This window comes from Anarhichas minor, unplaced genomic scaffold, assembly GCF_050575085.1.
Source record: "Anarhichas minor isolate MPS153535 unplaced genomic scaffold, ASM5057508v1 ptg000021l, whole genome shotgun sequence".
NCBI classification, from domain to species: domain Eukaryota; kingdom Metazoa; phylum Chordata; class Actinopteri; order Perciformes; family Anarhichadidae; genus Anarhichas; species Anarhichas minor.
Window position 1 is genome coordinate 5,015,784 of NW_027466467.1, and position 17,758 is coordinate 5,033,541.

Below are 17,758 nucleotides of genomic sequence, written 5' to 3' on the forward strand. Positions count from 1 at the left end.
TTAAAGCTGCGTTGAGCTTGTTAGGCGGGATGACAACACAGCCATTTAGCAGCTGTTTCTTCTTCTGTGCCACCTGAAAAATCGCACCGCCGGCTTGTACCCTCAAGTTCTCTCTCTGCTGCTGCCCCCCCCCCCCCCCCCCCTTCTTTACTTTCTCTGCACTTACAGCATCTCCCGGATGAAACGAACCAATTATGTAACTTAGCAGAGCTATAATCATGTTTTGTGTTTTATTTTTGCTGATGAATGCTTGTCGTATCTGGCTCAAAATGTCATATTTTAATCACATGCATAATTACTTTCCCTTCAGATTAAAATTCCTGTATTCAAGGGAGAGCGTTCACAAGCAACTGGATGAGAGTCTTATTAGCCCTCGGCAACTAAAGATGATGTTACCGTGGAAACAAATTGTTCTGCTATCAATCGCTGGATGCCTTGCAGGTAAGACGTTCTTTTACACGTATTATGTTTGAGACTGCATTTGTTTATGTCATGGCAACATTTTTGCTAATAACCTTTGTGTTTTCCAATGCATATTCATTACGGGATGATGTTACAGACATGCTTTTCCGCTCACGGGCGGAAATGCATGTCTGTAAGGTTAGAAGTTATGAATAGCATTTCATTCTTAGGGAGCAGTGTTTGTATGGAATATGGAGTTTCATCCATTCGCGAGGAAGAGATAGAATCAGAACAGTTGTAAATAACCTCGGATAGAAAAAAAAAAAACCTTCTTCTCCACCAAAAAAAAGGTTACACTGATGAAGTTGCAGTCATTACATGCACACCGTACCCAGCACGATGCCCTTCACCGCACGCTTACAGCACACTGTCAGCCACAACCGGGAGTCTGATCCCCGTCCCTGTTTATGACCCGTCTAGATCATTATCGGGATCCACGCAATGAATCCAGCCCCCCCTCCACACACACATTTTTGCACAATCTACTTACCGCCGCGCCTCATTCTGCCCTTGTGTGGCCACCCGGGATTTGAGAAGCACAGACACTCCAGCAGAATGTCAACCCTTGTTCGAATGACATTGTAAATCCCAATGAATGTTATTCAAATTGGCTCATGGGTAATTCACGCCCCCAGTACTCAAGGGAGCCAGATCCAAGCATTCTCACCTTCCTAGCGGACAAGTGTTTTTTAACAGAGCCTCGGGATATAGGTGCTAGTTGTTATTCAGTGTTGTGATGGAAACCCCTTGACAAAATCACGACAGCTGATAACAATCATTATGACATCTGAAGTGACACGCTGTCTGGCTCTATATACTCACAAAACACTCCGACACCTCGGATGTTAGCCTGCACGGCATTTTACTCCAACTCGCATTAGGGAGAGCTTGTTAAACCAAGCTGTGAGGTGAATACATGGTGATGTGTGTGATGCTATAGGTGTTCAATCATTTATGAATGGGTCGTTCCACTCTGTTTTTGAAATGTGACAGTTTCAGATTCATCCCAAAGTTAAACTTTGCAGTAGTTTGGTTTGAATCTAATTCCAAGACGAGTTGCAGTGATTCGTTGTCACGTCTTGTTCCCTCCGTCTATCACGCGACGAACTATGTGTCGATTCCCTGACGTATTATTACCGGTTAAAACCACGTGTAGAGCAGCTATATGCTGCAATCTGTTAGCAGTAGGATATTAATCGGGCCTACTCCGGCCGTCTGTTGACTCTGCTTTCATTTAGTACCAGACTGTGTTCCACATCCTTTCCTTTTAAGCTGCTGGCAGATGAGTGCATCCTTATGGCCTCAATTAACCGGTGCAAGCGGAGTATGACATAGACGTTCTGAAAATAGACCACTCTGCTATATTTATCAACCCTGTCACTTGCAGGGAAACATTAATTATTGTGGAACTATATTAAAATATTAAAGCTTCCTACTCCGGTGGTCAAATATTGTCTCAACTGAAGTCCTCAGCTATTATTATTATGATGTTGTCACCTCAGGTTAGTTGTATCACTAACACTTGTCTATTTGAGCTCTGTGCAACTGCGTTAAACTCACCCAAACCCCCTAGCCAGCTAAATATTCACACAGTAATCATTTATATTTTATGACACGTTTGCTGTATTTGTATTTACTTGCATTTTTTTACACGGGAGTTTTGAAGCAGGGAGATTAATTATACTGGACAGTAGCAACAATGTGATGATTTAGCATGATAAAGGAATAGAAAACAGGTCCAGCATGCAAAATTGGAGTGAATACTCATAAGCGCCATGGTCAGTGTTTTTTTTTTTTTCGTCACTATTCCAAGTGTCAAATACTAAATGAGTCGGCAATAGCAGTTAATGCCCAACAAGGGTACGTGGGATTTGCTCTTCTTAACGCGAGATATAGAAAGGGCGCACACAACACTTCTCAAGGATTGTCCTAATGCATTTCTTTGCTTTTTATATATATGTGTACACAGTATATTGAAAAAGTCATGTACACTGAGTGTCAGAACATTGCTGTATTTCAGCAAGATTAACTATTTGTCCTCACAGGGTCTGAGCTTTGGCTGTGTTCTCCCAGTATTTTCTCTTAAGGTCAAAGAGACAATTTCTCTGGCTTGTACTATGATAGACTTTCTCCCCTTTCCCCTTCCCCAGCCTGTACAGAGGATGTCATATTTCAAGGGCCAAGATGGAGGACGGAGCCGAGTGACCTCATTTTACCGATCAACTCCCCGGACCAGCAGGCCACCATCACGTGCGAGGCAGAAGGGAGCCCTCCCCCGCAGTACAGGTAAACTACCACATCAAAGTTGCATTTCCCCACGAGCCTCCCTCGGCTCGGCCGTCCACGCGCGGCATCTCCGCATCGCACGCCGCAAACTCGTTGCTGCCTAATTGCTTGTGAATCTCCGTTTGCTCGCTTCCGCGGGAAATCAAAGAGGGTACCGATAGCGTTGATTGCTATTGATTCGTCAAAGAACAACGTTTTCTGGACATAAATGCTCGAGAGAGATTACGCACCATCCAACAAAAAGACAGGCTTCAAAGAGCTGCTGCTTAATTGAGCATCCATTTCTAATTGAAAAAAAGCTTATCTATCTGAGCCGAGGATATGATGTAGAGTCAGAGTCGAGGCCACTGTGGTTGATGAATATGCCAACACCCCAGATACGAGCGAGGTTAACTTTATTAATGATAAGATTTAAGCCACAGCACGGCTGATGATTTATGATATGGTGCACGGCTTAAGAAATCATCAGGAGAGAAAAGGAGATTCCAGCGACTCATTTGCACCTCGGATCCTTTGATATCTCCCCGGCTATTCCCTGGCAGTGAAGTGGAGCCTGCCCCGAAAAAACGGCAGCTGGTGGTGTTTTTTTTTGTTGTTGTTTTTTTTGTGGTGGATTGTGTTTCAGAGCTTGGTCAGCACCATGTAGATGCACAGCAAGCAGGGAAGAGAGGCAATAACCTTGTGAGTGACATTCTGTTAAATGCTTACATTTCCTATTATGTGTCTGCGCTGAAAACATGGTCCAGGCCCAGCAGCAGGGGCGGGGGGGGGGTGTGTATCATGGTTGTGCAACCGGATAGTCAGTCGAAATAGAAGTCGAGACCATCAAATGCATTATTTCACCCTTAAAGACTTCCGATGTTCACTTGTGTTGTGCGAGAGGTTTTCTGTGTTGGGTTCTTTGTGCAGGAGAGGGCAGAGTGTTTACGATACAGCTCTGATTAATGGACGTATTCCCTCCTCCTAAATCAGGTCTCTAAGGACAGAGGGTGTTGTATGCTGTACGGATGTTAAAGTCTCTTTTATACATTTCTGGTAGTGGCTCAAATTGCTTTGACTTAAATTAACCGTTGGGAGGATTTAGCAGTTAAGTGCCAAATATATTTAACAGGAGGAGGTGGAGACCAAAACAAAGCCAAAAGGATGGTTAATTACTAAACTTAGAATGGTCAGGTCCAAGGATGTCACAAGAACCGATACTTCGGTACCAAATCGATGCCAAAATTCAGTAAACTTGATTTTCTACAGTAGCCAATATATTAGCAAACTATTGCTTCCACATGCCACGAGCATATGCATTCATTTGGAGTGTTCCTGTAACCTGACTACTAAAAAACTAAAACAAGTGATCTGCCTCAAGTTTCTTGCCCAAAACTAAACCTTACAAGATGACATTTTTTTACTAAATAGAGCTTGATCATAATGTAACTCAATGCAACCTCCTTTCACGTTAGCTGTTAGCAAAGCAGGACTGTGCTACTGCTCATCGGCTGCTACCAGCTAACGTTAATTAGCTCTCCTCCTTATAAATTTCAACATAGATTTGACATTCACAATATAGTATTATCAGGAAAATGTTCCCTCGTCCCCGACGGCGGTACGCCGCTAGTCTCGAGCCCTGATCGCTGGGACCTATGGTACATCAACTTCACAAGGCGATGATTTGTCAAACGTGTGTTGTTTTTTCAGCTTGTCCCGGAGTTAACCCCAAGTGGTCAAAAACAGACAAACAAACAACGTGATGCAGCGTCAAGTTCTTTGATTTTAAATTTCAAATAATGTGAAGCAGTCCAGGCTGTTTATTACAACCTTTACATTTGTTTTTCGATTTAAGTTAAAACACACTACAAAATATACTCCATCCTTTCAAAGAGATCTGGTGCTGAGTATACATTTTATATTACTCTGATCTTATGTCAAGCTTTTGTTCCACTTCATCCTGCTTCTCTTGTGAACCTTGTGAGACTCTCCCCTCTTACTATGTCAATTTTTAATGTACCCTACCTGGAGTTCACTAACTTTCCACCATTTGGGAACACTCAGCTTCTGTTTGGTGCGCACATCTCGCTCTGGCGATATTCATCTAGGTCAGTAGATCCACTGTTTGGAGTCAGTTATGAATAAAAAAATAATAATATCTGAAACCAGGTTTAAAAGGAAGAATTGACGTCTCAGTGAGCCGAGTCACCACTGTGGATTGACAGTTCTGGTAATGCTTTTAAAGACACACGATTTCGCCCCTTAATCTTACTTTGAGGAGGGAGTCTTTTCTTTTTTTTGGAGCTTGATTTGGGTTGCATCATTTTTTCTGACGCTGATCGTCCTTGGCTTGTTTCCCTTCGGGCGGAGAGAGGACTTTCTTTTGTCCTGATGATAAAATAGAAAGCGTAAATTCTTGGCAATTTATTTCCCCAACACTGAAATTAGAACTTCTAAATGTTCCTGTGCAGACTGAAAACAAATGACTGCCTTCAGGAAGTGGTCACTCTCTGACTTTCACCAGAGACGGCAAACTATCGGCCTAAAACCCTGCAGATGAAAAGTATTTGTATAATTAGATATGCCAAGCGAGAGAGGATATTACATTCGGAGCTGCACACTTAATTTCCTCAGTTACTGCAGCTATTAAGAAAAATTCATCCATTTGGTTTAATAGCCATAGCAAAATAAATTAGGTCACACAATATTGAATTTGTCAGAGAAGAAGAAGATGTTAACCCTTTGTCAGGGAGCCACGGAGCATTGAAGGTATCAGTTCTCCCACAATAGGGTGTTTCAGCTTTCCTGCATATGCTCCAGTGATGAAATGTAGATGAAATATTGAAATTATCAGTCAGATATTATTTGAATCCAGTTGACAGTGGACAAATACACCAAATGTATTGGATTTCCAGCACAGCTGCAATGAACCATTGAATAGTGGTAATACCAGGAACAGTTGCAGAAGTTGTTTATTTATATTATGTATATAATATAGATCACCACACATTAACAGGCAGTATTTCTTTACACGTAAAGAGGAAAAAACAGAAATACATGTTTTTATTTTAATCCAAAATAAAGATATATATTAATAGAATAAATATAAAGAATAAGGCTGGGTTTATTCAGTCAATCATTTTAACAGAACATTAGTCTGCTGATTTCTCTTCCCTGTGTGGCTCTCACCTCCAAGCCCATTGGTTCCATCGAATTATTTTTTTTAAACCGCTCACAAATAGTTAGTTTAATTTGTTAATAAAAGAAAGGACTCAGAAATTTCCCCCAAAACAGCTTAGCATATCACAAACGGGAGTAAATAGTGCATTTGCTGGGGACTATTTTCAGCGGCGGATGGGTCGAGTCAAAATAAACTGCGGCACTCACGTTCAAAATAATGGAGGAACATGCCCTCCAGTGAAAGGGAGTGACTCACTGATGTGTGCTCTAACAACGAAGCTCGAGCGCAGAGCAATTTAGACACGCTCAAATGTGTCAACACAACAAATGACGTGTTAGTGGGATGAATTCATTGTTGAGCTTCTATTTTACAGATTGATCGACGGTAATAACAAAATGAAAACATTTAATACCACCAACCTTTAAATCATGACCAGTGACTGTGTCAGAGACAATCTAAAATGTAAACCAGAAAATGTCTCACATAACTGCTCCTGTGATATACTGACATTTAATATGCTGCTTGACAAGTTTGAAAATCCCGTCTCGTTGGTTTGAACGCCAGAGTAGAGAGAGCACGTACGATAGAAGTGAGAATACCAGGTTGTCGCTTGTGTTTAAGCTAATAGCTCTTGCTAGTGAGCTTTGTATGGTCCGATTGTGTTTCCATCACATCGACTCTCCCTTCCGCCTCGCCCTGCTCGCCAGCGCCATGAATATATGAACAGGGAGCCCTGACAGTTCTCCAGTTGACAAATAGTCCAGTGTAGCGCCAGAGCACACTCCAGGGCTGAGAGCGGTGCTTTATGAATACACCTGTCACTGTGTTTACTATGAATCTGCTGCAACACAGGATCAAGGGCACAGCAGTGATTGGAAAGGGGGAATAAAAAAGTGCTCTGGCTGGTGTCTGCCATCATGTAATGTGACTTCGGGCAGATGTATGACTCTACCTTTGTTTACGGGTCGGTTCAGGGTAACAGGAACATAAATAGAACTGGGAGGGTGATTAGAAGATGGTTTTGCAGCATAGAGCCAGATAACAGGGCCGGATCTAGAAATTGTTTCGGAGGGTATCGATTTTTATCTTTTGGAGGGTTGTCCTTTTAATCCTATGAACCCTCGGGCGTACGAGATTATTTAAAAACCAATGGCATCAATTGGATGAAGGCCGGCCTGTGGTCTTTAATAAGGACAGATATACGGACTTTGAGTTTGAGTTTGAGTCTCTGCTTGATGAATTTGCTTTTATTTGCTTATTTGACTTTTATCGAGGCTGTAAATTGTGATTGTAAATGGTATTGTATCTGCTGGTAAGGGTTTATGAATATGTGCATATGTGTGTGTGCACATGTACTATATTACTGTTAATATTTCAGTAACTCCATATGGCTTTTTTTAAGCTGATACACACAGACACACACACAAAAAACATTCACCTTGATACAGGGTGGTTCTCAAAGAATATTCATCTTGTTACATTTGGCTTGAAAGCCAAATGAACATCCATTTATTTTAAAAAGCAGCAGCAATAATCGACTCAACACAATGGCAGGGAGTACCCTGGTCTGCAGTTGACTTTCCATTATCAGCTCCAAGCTCTGCTCGTGCTCGTGCGCGTGTGCAAACAGTATGCGGTCTGTGTGGTCACTGCCGTCTCTGTGGGTGTCTGGCCTGGAGGAAAAGGCAGGTGAGCCAGTGCTGCAGCGCAATCCCCAGTCTATTTGATGAGTAGACCTCATGCAAAATTGATGTGAACCTCAAGGTCACAGGGAGTTCATTCAGAGCATGCTCAGATCAGCCAGCGCCCTGCAGCACACAGCACTGTTCTCCTGGAGTCCGTTGGACTTACTGTATAAGCTCCTCTGCACCTGACGTGGTGTTAGATTCAGCTCGGCGCTAACGCTAAGAGCTCTGCTCTGCCTGCCTCACCTCTCTGTGTAACCAATGCAGGTTTGAGAGGGAATTGTAAATGGAGGATACAAACAAAGGACAAATGTTGCTATGATGTCGTGCAACCCCTTTAAACAAAAAGTGTCGGTGATCATCACAGGTAATGGACTCAGTATGGACATTGTGAGAAGTTTGTTTCATTCACTTTTTGAGGACTGAAGAGCTGAAAATATACAGTATTTCAGAAGAAAATAGTATTTTCAAAAAACAGAAATGTCGTCTGGTCGTCGCGTTGCCGCCAGAGCTGGTTGCCGCACTCTTGACAATGCCTGTCATCCTACCAGACACGCCGCAGCACAGCCAAGAACGGTCTCTCACCAACCTGCTGGTTGCCAGTTTTTGAAAAATGCTCCTTAATTCATCAAAACTATTTTAAATGTTTTTATTAACAACTTAAATTAATTCACTACTGCACACTAGCGTAAGAAGCCTTCATGAATCACTTACTAACATCTATAGCTGTGGACTCGATGGTTTGTTGTTCCCCATTAATGGCTTATTATAATTAAAAATGACTCACCAACTTTAGCTGTTGGCTTATTACTAAAGTAGGTCTGCAGCAGAAATCCCAGTGCTGGGTTTTACAGCTGGTGGGGAAACATTGGAGGAGGCAGCTGCAAATATGCACCAAATTCAAACAGTCTGCCAACCAGAAGTGAAAGAGCGCTCCATTAAGAGAGGGTTGCGTTTCTCTTTAGTGTTTTCTGTTTCATCCCGTTGGTGTTAAAAGATAACAGCCCAGCTGGGTTTATAAAGATGCTGTGTTGTGCTGATGTTTCTTCACCTTTTTTCCGAGTGTGAACGCTCACATTTCTTTTTCACTTGCCTCTCACTGTCACCATGTGGAAAAAATGCAAGCGCCAGTTCATTATTTTGTTCACAACTGTCTCGTAGTGACAAAGCTGCGGTTGCAATGTCAGAATCGTATTTAAAATAGTCCAGTTACCCACGAAGGCCATCTGCTTTACCTCTCATTACTCCTCGATCTTTCTCTACACCTTTAAATCTGTCCGGTGTCTTCAAATAACAGAGCCTGTCTCAGGTGGTTTTTTTTCTGCAGCAAGAGTAGGTAGGTGGCGTACTGATTGTGTCTGCTACGCAGAGACACAACACCATCACACCCCACCAGCTGTCTGCTCCGGGGGTGTGTGTGATCTGTCCAGGCTACCCACCTTCCTCCCCCATTAGGTTCAATCATGCTGGGTGGCTGCAAGTCTAACTAGCTTCCCATCCTTTTCCATTTAACCTCCTCTTCCTCCTGCACACACAATAATCCTCCCATTGGCACGAACAAAGAAGGGAAAGGAGAATTCAAATGGAGAAACACCAGGACTTCATCAGGAAATCACTTAAAATGTAATCGTAAAGTGTTTTACAAACAGAACGTTCACAGTGCGTATCAGAGATTGTGTTTTCATATATACGGCATATTCTTAGAAACATGAGCTTTGCCATGACGAGTATTGTACATAAGTAATATCATTGTTGGAACAGTGATAAAATCAGTCAGATTAAGTGACTGGCTCAGACTGTTAGATGAATAATGCAGGCTACAAGATGAAAGACAGCTTCGTCTTTTGTAGTCTGTCAGGCGGGAGACTGGGGAGAGCCATGACTGGCTTTAAGACTGCATGCAGCATCATTCTAACAGCCCGTTAGTTTGCCTGGGAGGGGAAGAAAATGATATTGATTTATTTTTTTCTCTTCATTTGAATTGTCATTTCACAGTCTTGTCACAAAGGCGGACTTGTAATAATTCTTTGTTTCTCAAATTCTATAAGGATGTGGGAAAAGTCATTTTTCATCGGTGCTAATGTTCTGATATAAAGTCCTGTCACCCTCCGTGCTCCGATAGGTATCACTCAGTTTGCATCTCCGTCAAATATGAGGCTGTCACGCCCGGCAGACTGTAGATTTGGGTGAATAACGTCTGAGGCGTTTTCATTGTTCAGCAAGAACATTGTTCAGTGTTTTGTCTCTGTTGGTCGTGGTGATTAATAGCTGTCACTTCCTGAACTGAGTTTGCATGACAAAGTATCTCGTGACCTTTCTTTGGAGGGAATGGTCTGAAGACAATGCAATGTGAAGGTGTCAGAAAGCAATAAGTCAGAGACACAAAAGCACAAACATGAACTAATTAGAAAGCACTCAGAGAGCACATAACTCTGACAGGGCTGCACAGCCTTTCAGATTTCTAATGTCAAAAACACAAAAGTGTTAAGGCATTTTTAATCTGTATCAAAATGTGCAGAGAAATATACAATCATGCTCATGAATCATGGCATATTTTTTATTTCAGTAAGTGCAGGGATTCATGAATAAATAGTAACAAGTTTTCGAGTCTACAGCCATGCTAGCAGCGCTGTTAGGCTGTATTTTGGCACAGTGGCGCTTGAGCTAAATGCTAACGTCAGCATGCTAACATGCTCATAAGGAAAATGCTAATATGCTGATGTTTAGCAGGTGTAATGTTTGCCATGTTAACCATGTTAGTTTAGTGTGTTAGCTCCACCCCAGCCAGCTGAAACATTACTGCATCAATAATGATAATACTATAGTATAATATGTAATAATGGAACAGTGACAGAACACTTTCACCTACGTAATATTTTGAGTATTAATAAATTGTCATATTGTTCGTTTTTCCTGAATCTATTATCTGTGTGATCGCGGTAACTTTTGCTAATTGGCATTAAACACAAAATACAGCTGATGCTGACGGGAATGTCATTCGTTTTGCAGGTATTTCATGAACCAAAGTTGTTGGACAAAGTGAAATTTAGATTTGAAATGTCACGTGATCAACAAAGTTATCACAATTCATTCTCAGTTTGGTAGGAATGTGGTTATCAAATCCCATGTCAATCCATCCAATTATTGTCGAGAGATTACACTGAAAACCACAATTTTGAACCTCACGATGGCGTAAAAAGTCAGAGGATAAGCAAAGTCATTGGGATTCATCATCTGGACGGCATTAATATATGTGCCAACTTTAATGGCAATCCACCCAACAGTTGTTGTGATATTTCACTCTAAACCATCAACCTCATGGTAGCGCTCAGATAAAAGCCAGGGGATAACCGTAGGCATTAGGACACATCCTCTGAGGAACATGAATGTCAGCACAGAATATGTTTTGGTAATCCATTCAATATTTGTTGGGATATTTCACTCTAAACCATCAACCTCATGGCGCTCAAATACAATTCAAGGGATCACCATAGTTGTTCAGACGTTCTGTCAAAGTGTGAAGGACAAACAGATCTACAATGCGATTCCTCTAATGTGGCAAAAAACAGAAAAAAAAATGTAAAGTGCTCCCTCACATGCTATGATGCATCATTTTGGGTTTTCTTATACTTACATAAGCACATATGCCTTCAGCCATGATCTAAATTTCCACCAAATGTCAATAGAAATTTTAAACTTTTTTCAAATATTCTGCTAGCACATGTACAACCTGGACCTAGAACATAATCTCCTTGGAGGTAATTAAAACGGGAATGAAATAAAACCCACTTCACCGTGCAAGTGGGGGAAAAATCAATACTCGCCACAGAAGCTTTGCTCAGTTTTGGAATTTAGCCGACAAAATTAGAAAACAAAATGAATGTATGAAGTCAAACTGTTGAAAACTGGGACCCGTTGCTGTTCTCAAAATTAAGAATTGTTTTTCTTTCTTCCTAAATTGCAATAAGAGATATTTACAACATCCCAATTTATCTGCTAACAATACAGAATGCTACTCCTATTACTCACCTTTTATCTCCTCAGCATGATGCGACCGATCCAATCGATCTCTGTGATAAACACTGTGAGCGTGCATCTCCAGGGGGCTCAGCCACTGATTGTGTTTGCGTTTTTCCAGATGGTCACTAAACGGAACACTCATTGATCTGGGGAATGACTACCGGCGTCACATGTCTGGGGGCAGCCTGATCATTAGCAACCTGGACAAGGACCAAGACACCGGGGTATACCAGTGTACGGCCTTCAACACGTGGGGGTCCATCCTCGGCCGCAGAGCCAGCCTGCAATTTGCATGTAAGTGATCCTACGATTGCTAACACATTTTCTGGCGTGACTCTGACACAGTTATGACATCCTGGCATCGCTTTGTATCTGCTGTTTATCAGTCGGACGTGTGTAACATGGTTGTGGCCCAGGCCGCCTTCTTTTTTTTTTTCCTTCACTATGCCGATTTCTCATTTAGATTGCCTGAGAATAGATTTTTTCGAAAGGGGAGATGGTAATCGAATGAAACGTCAGATGCAACAAACACTCACAGTGGGTGAGGCAGCTTCTGACTTCCTCTGAACTCCATTGATTCTCATTAGCGTTTCCAACTCGTGACAGCATCTATGCTCAGTCCGAAATTGACGGGCCAGCCCCTGTGATCCAGACCTTAAAGGAGACGAACACAAATTATGCTTAAGAAGTGTTCGCATCTCTGTAATCACCAGCCACTTCCTTATGCATTATACATACAGCAGATTGCGAGTGGATCAGTGACAGGCTGTGTGCCGCTCTGTCAGGCTGCCGCTCAAAACACAAAAAAGGCCCGGGTTGGAAAGTGATGCTGTAGCGTGTGGTCCTACAGTACTTCCCAGACAGGCACCGTTGAGGCACCTCTCCTCTCTTGATCAAGCCTGCTGACTATTGATCATGTCCCAAGGATAGAGAGCATTTCACTTCCTCTCAGGAGATGGACTGCCATTATCCCTACAGCCAGCAATGAATCTTACTTGTGGGGACCGGGTGAAGAGCAGAGCTGCTTGACATTTATTGTCTTGCCTAATGTGCAGCAAGGGAGGTCTAGGAGATCAGCATGGCTGATACTGTGCTTTTCCGTGTAATGAAGCCACTGCCCTGAGATAGAAATGCCGTGCCTTCAAAATCAAGCGGCTTTAAGCTTGCATGTCCTCCCACAGCTCACAAGAAGAAACTACTGAAATAATGCATAGAATGAAACGCGTAATTGCAATCAACATCATCGGCATGCAAACTGTATAACTGATGGGTTTGTCTTTTTCACACTGCCTTGAAGACACATCTAGTTTCATTCAATCTGGGTTTTATTTTGGCGACATCGTACTCATCAAGTTGTTTGCTGAGATCTGGGAACGTTGGCCTAGCGCAAAAGAAGGTTATTGTTTCTTTACTCAGTCCAGACTAAACATATTGATTCTTTACATAAATGTCATGATTAAGAAAAAACAACCTTATAATTAAAAGAGGTAATAATTACCTTGTTAACGGTTGAGGGTTACTTCTCAACATCATATTTCATAGTGGCAGTTTCTTGCAAGCAGTACCATGATTAGCCACTGGGGCAAATTAACTTCAAGATTTTTGCCTTATTTCCAGTACATGGTTCGGCTCAACTCGACTCTACTTGATTAAGCTCATTTTTTAAGCTCACAGGTACTATTTCATTTTCCACTGCTAGTAGCCATTCAGTGTAGGCAGGATTCCAACATCATCTCCAAACAGTGGAACGTCTGCACTTTGTCAATTATGCGGCATCATTTTGTCGGCTGTCATTTTTTAAGGTCTGGGTCGATTGAATAATACAATTATGGTTGCCCATGATGGTAGCTTGACTATTTAAAAATGGGATTTGTGCAGGATGTCCCAGGTCCCACTTGTGAAATTCTGTCTGACCAATCATTGGTCTGCAGTGTTTTAACTACAACTTCTATTATTGGCGCAGGTCGCTTGGAACCGTGCAGGGTTATAGTCAGTGCAGGTCGTGCAGTTGCACTAACGCCTGTTGGGTGGGCAGGCCAGACAACAATGTGTTGGATGGATACCGGACCATTGCCATCTCAGAAATAGAAGAACTGACATTCATCTAAAAGTTGTGCCACTGGCTATAAATACCCTAAAAAAACAAGTTTTGTCATATCAGATATGCAGTGTTGATTGCTGAGTAATAAGTATGTTGATGTTGTCCAATGTCAAGTCTCTCTTTAATCATGAGACAAGGTGATACGGTAGCTAGTTTAGGCACCTCAGCTCTACGGAGCGCACACTGTCGGCTGTGTTCACTGCCTGCATCAGCGCTAGCGTTATCTACCAGCTGGTGAACATGGCGGAACATAGAAGCCCAAGAGCCAGATAACTCCTTGGAGAGTTGGTGGAGACCAAAAACAGAGATAAAAGAGAGTGAATATTGGACTTACATTTCATCACCGTAACACCATCGCAAACGCCTGATCAGCTTTTACAAGTTGACAATGTGTCGGTGTTGTGTTAACAGATGCTCATTAGTAGCCAAAAAAAGGAGTGAATACTGCTTTAAATAGCCGGTTGGTATGTGTACAACCTGTTGTTATCATCTCACTGCTCACTTGTGTTGTAATGATGTCGTCTCGTTCCCAATTCTCAGTAATTGCCTCACAGTGTTATCATAAGAGATGAAGACTGTAGGTAATGCTGCAAACAAATTAATAAACCAGATTTGTTTTGTTAAAAATAGCAAACACACATTATGACTGCTGCACCGTGTGGCCTCTGCAGCAGGTCAAAGCTTTGCTCAAGAACACTATTGTTCACAATATATATAACGTGGGATACGGGCGGCGCCATTGCCCAGACCAATCATCTTCGAGCTGTAGTGGTTGCTCTCTGTAATCTCCAAGCCAGCCAGCCATTCTTTTTTTTGTTTTGTTTCTGCTTACAAAAGGAATCACTGCAGCTACAGTGAGTTTGGCCTCCAGCTCTCAGAGTTACAGTGTGTGGTCAGTTCCCTCCAGTGAAGCCCATTATTCTTCTGCTCAGTGGCCGGGGAAAGACAGAAGTGTATCCCCTTCAGCAGCGAGCCCAGCTACATCTCCTCAACTCCTCTGTGCCATGTTGCACGATCTCGGTGAAGTAGTCATCCTCTCCTCGTCCGCTAAGTAGTTATTGTTAGCGCTCTGATTCACCATAAAAGCGCGGCTGTTAAAATGATCAACTGCTATTTTGCCGGAGCTTTTTTTAAATCAACGGGATATCGTGACTGTCTTTTAGAGATGGACAGCCTGATGAGATCAGAAGGAAGTTGCCCCCGTCTGTATTTTTGAAGTCAGCCGTCTCCTCCTGTGGCCTCCTCGGTGTCCTGCCGCGACTTGGCTCCGTTTGATTCCACTGCGGTCATCCGAGAGCTGCTCATTAATCTTACCAACACTCTGTCCCACTTCTCTCCATAATCTTCCTTCCCCTAATTTCCCTTATCGGTCACACTGACTTTCTTTTGTTTGTGTTTGGATGGCTTACTCTAGGCTGTTAGCCAGAGGGTGCAGACAGAGTACAGAGCGGACTGCGGCAGCTTCCCTCCATCAGTCATGAAGCCAGGGGTGGTTTATCATCCCAGGTTTGGGTTTTTTTTTTGTCTGCCACCGACTGCTCATTCATTTGCAAAGGGGACAGATTGTGCTGAGTATTGATGGGGAGGCTAATGTTTTTAAGTGCAAGATTACACCACATTTAATAATGATGTTACTTATTGCTGCTGGCACTGCAAACTGTCATTTGTCATGCACACATCCCCGTGTTTGCTCAGTCAGCGCTCAGCCCCCCCCTGCCCCCCTATTTTATCCCATTCAAGGCTATTCTTCTTCGCTGTGCTAAAGTGTGGTGTCGCAGGCTAGGCATCAACAAGTCAGGTCCATCTATTTCATCTGCACCCCAGATGACTTTGAAAGTGTCGGAGGCAGTCGGAAGGTGTCCCAGGGCAATCAATGGTGCCCTATTAAAGTGCCAATGCTCAAAATGTAACATCACAGACGTGCCTCAGAGAATCACTACAGTGAGTTTTGGAGTCTTCCACTATTCTTTTCAAAGAAAATTGAGAACATGGACTACATAAAAAACACACTTTCTGGCTGTCTGATACTGAGCTCAGTGCCGTTGATGATTTGACTTTTTCTTTCAGCTGCAGTCTAATTCGATTTCGATTTTATTTGACTCATTAGATCTTGATAACTTCAAAACTCAAACGGTGAGGAGCGCTGTCAACGTCCGTGAGGGCCAGGGAGTGGTTCTGTTATGTGGACCACCTGCACACTCTGGAGGTAAGCTTGCTCTATCTGGGAATGCCGCTTTTGTGCCTCTCATTTAAACATGACTCATAACAAGTCGTATAATTCCCTCTACCCGTTTTTACATGGCGACTTTTGATAAAGGATTACTCCCCTTACTTCCAACTTAATCTGTTTTTACACCCATTTATGTGTACAGTACACATGCTCTTAATAATAATCACCGTATGTGTTTCATACTGAATGCTTTTGCTACGCAAATCCCTACTTTGGTGTTCCTTTACTTATTCTGTCTGTTTTTTAAAATGTACTCCGCCAGGTGTAAGCCCGTGGGGAGATCATGCGTCTGGTTGTCTGCCCACAGCTAATCAGCCTTATATTTTTTTGTGCATATTCATGACTGTTTGCTCAAGGACCTGTCGTGGTTGCAGGGCTTCACAATTTCTGAAAAAAAAAAATATATATTTTCTGTTTTATCCCGTCATTGACTCATCTTAACCGTCAGGTAGGGCCACAAGGGATCAACAAGAGATGCTTCAGTAGCAAAAGGCATTTAGATCGAGAAGGTTAAAGACAAGCCCCGCCTAGTCCGTTGCAGGCCACATCGTGACATTTGTAGTGACTCAAAAACTGACATCCATAGAATAGTTTGGTCTCATTTTTAATTCCACACAATATATGTTATGATCCATGGGAGTTAATGGCAATACAACATGAATAAATCCCCGTTTTTGTTAACTGCGCCGCCATCTCGACTGTCAGGGAGCCGGGAGGGACAACTTATTGAGATTCAACTCTTCTTTATTTGGGAGGGGGACACACCTGGTCGAGATCTGCAATCTAATGAGTGCACTTTACTAGTTGCAGCAGTGCGTTTCCCAAAATTGGTCTCAAAGGAAAAGTTTGGCATTTTGGAATATACGCTTATTCGTTTTGTTAGATGAGAAGATTGATACCTCTCTCTAGCATAGCGTAGCACACCTCTAAAGTTCACTAATTGACACGTAATGTCTCTTTTGTTAAACCCGTACAAAAACAAAGTATTTGAACAATGTGGGTTGAGTGGGCCTTAAAAGTACAACTTGTTGCACTTTGTTATTTTTCATGGGTTAAACAAAAGATATGTCGACTAGTGAGTTTTAGAGGTACTGATAGAAGGATGTTGTTACCTTCGGACAGAGCCAGGCTGGTGATTCCAGTCTTCATGCTAAGCTGATCAGCTGCAGCCTCATAATAATGCACCACACATTCAAAACAAATGCTTTAATTGTTCAACTGAGAAATGTCGTCTTTAAATAAGAGGGGCCACAAGTAGGAGATAAAGAAGCAGACTGCTCAGCCCCACCTCTCTGAGGATATGGACAATGGCTGCTGCCTAGCTTGTCTCCCTCTTGATACAGTAGCTTGCACATTGGAACAACCAATTTCCTTCACAATGGAACAGTGAATTGTACAGCTGGTCTATGGGATAATGGGTCAGAGTACTCTGTGTGAAATATAGTTTGACAGCTTTCCTCTGACATAGGCCTGGGCTTATACGCGGTTGGCTGCTGTAACTGTGGCGCTATTGTGTTGTTTTTTTTTCTCACATTTTCAGAAGTGAATGAAAGTAAAGCAGTGAGAGTCTGCTGTCCCTTTCTTCCGTTCTCGCCCTACTGCTCCTTCTCTTCCTCTTTCCCTCACACCATTCTCTCCTTTCCTCCTCTTTTCTTTTTTTTTTTTTCTCTCTGAATTTTGAAAGCATCAATTTGCTTCATAACCTTGAACTTCATTGAACTTTATATAACACTTATAAACCCTCTCCGGCTCTCGTTTCACTTTGTCAACTTTAAATTCTGCAAAAGGCTTTTACCCCCGCCTCCACATTAATC

General features: G+C 42.4%; 1 protein-coding gene across 1 annotated transcript in view; it reads left to right on the top strand.

Moving 5' to 3' along the window:
* The first annotated feature begins 386 nt into the window (after positions 1–386).
* Positions 387–17,758, top strand: part of cntn3b (contactin 3b) — a 38,628-nt gene continuing 21,256 nt past the window's right edge. The window contains exons 1-4 of the mRNA XM_076096263.1: positions 387–441; positions 2,613–2,748; positions 11,732–11,907; positions 15,822–15,920. Of these exons, the coding sequence (XP_075952378.1) occupies positions 387–441; positions 2,613–2,748; positions 11,732–11,907; positions 15,822–15,920 (466 nt within the window). The remainder of the gene's footprint in view (positions 442–2,612; positions 2,749–11,731; positions 11,908–15,821; positions 15,921–17,758) is intronic.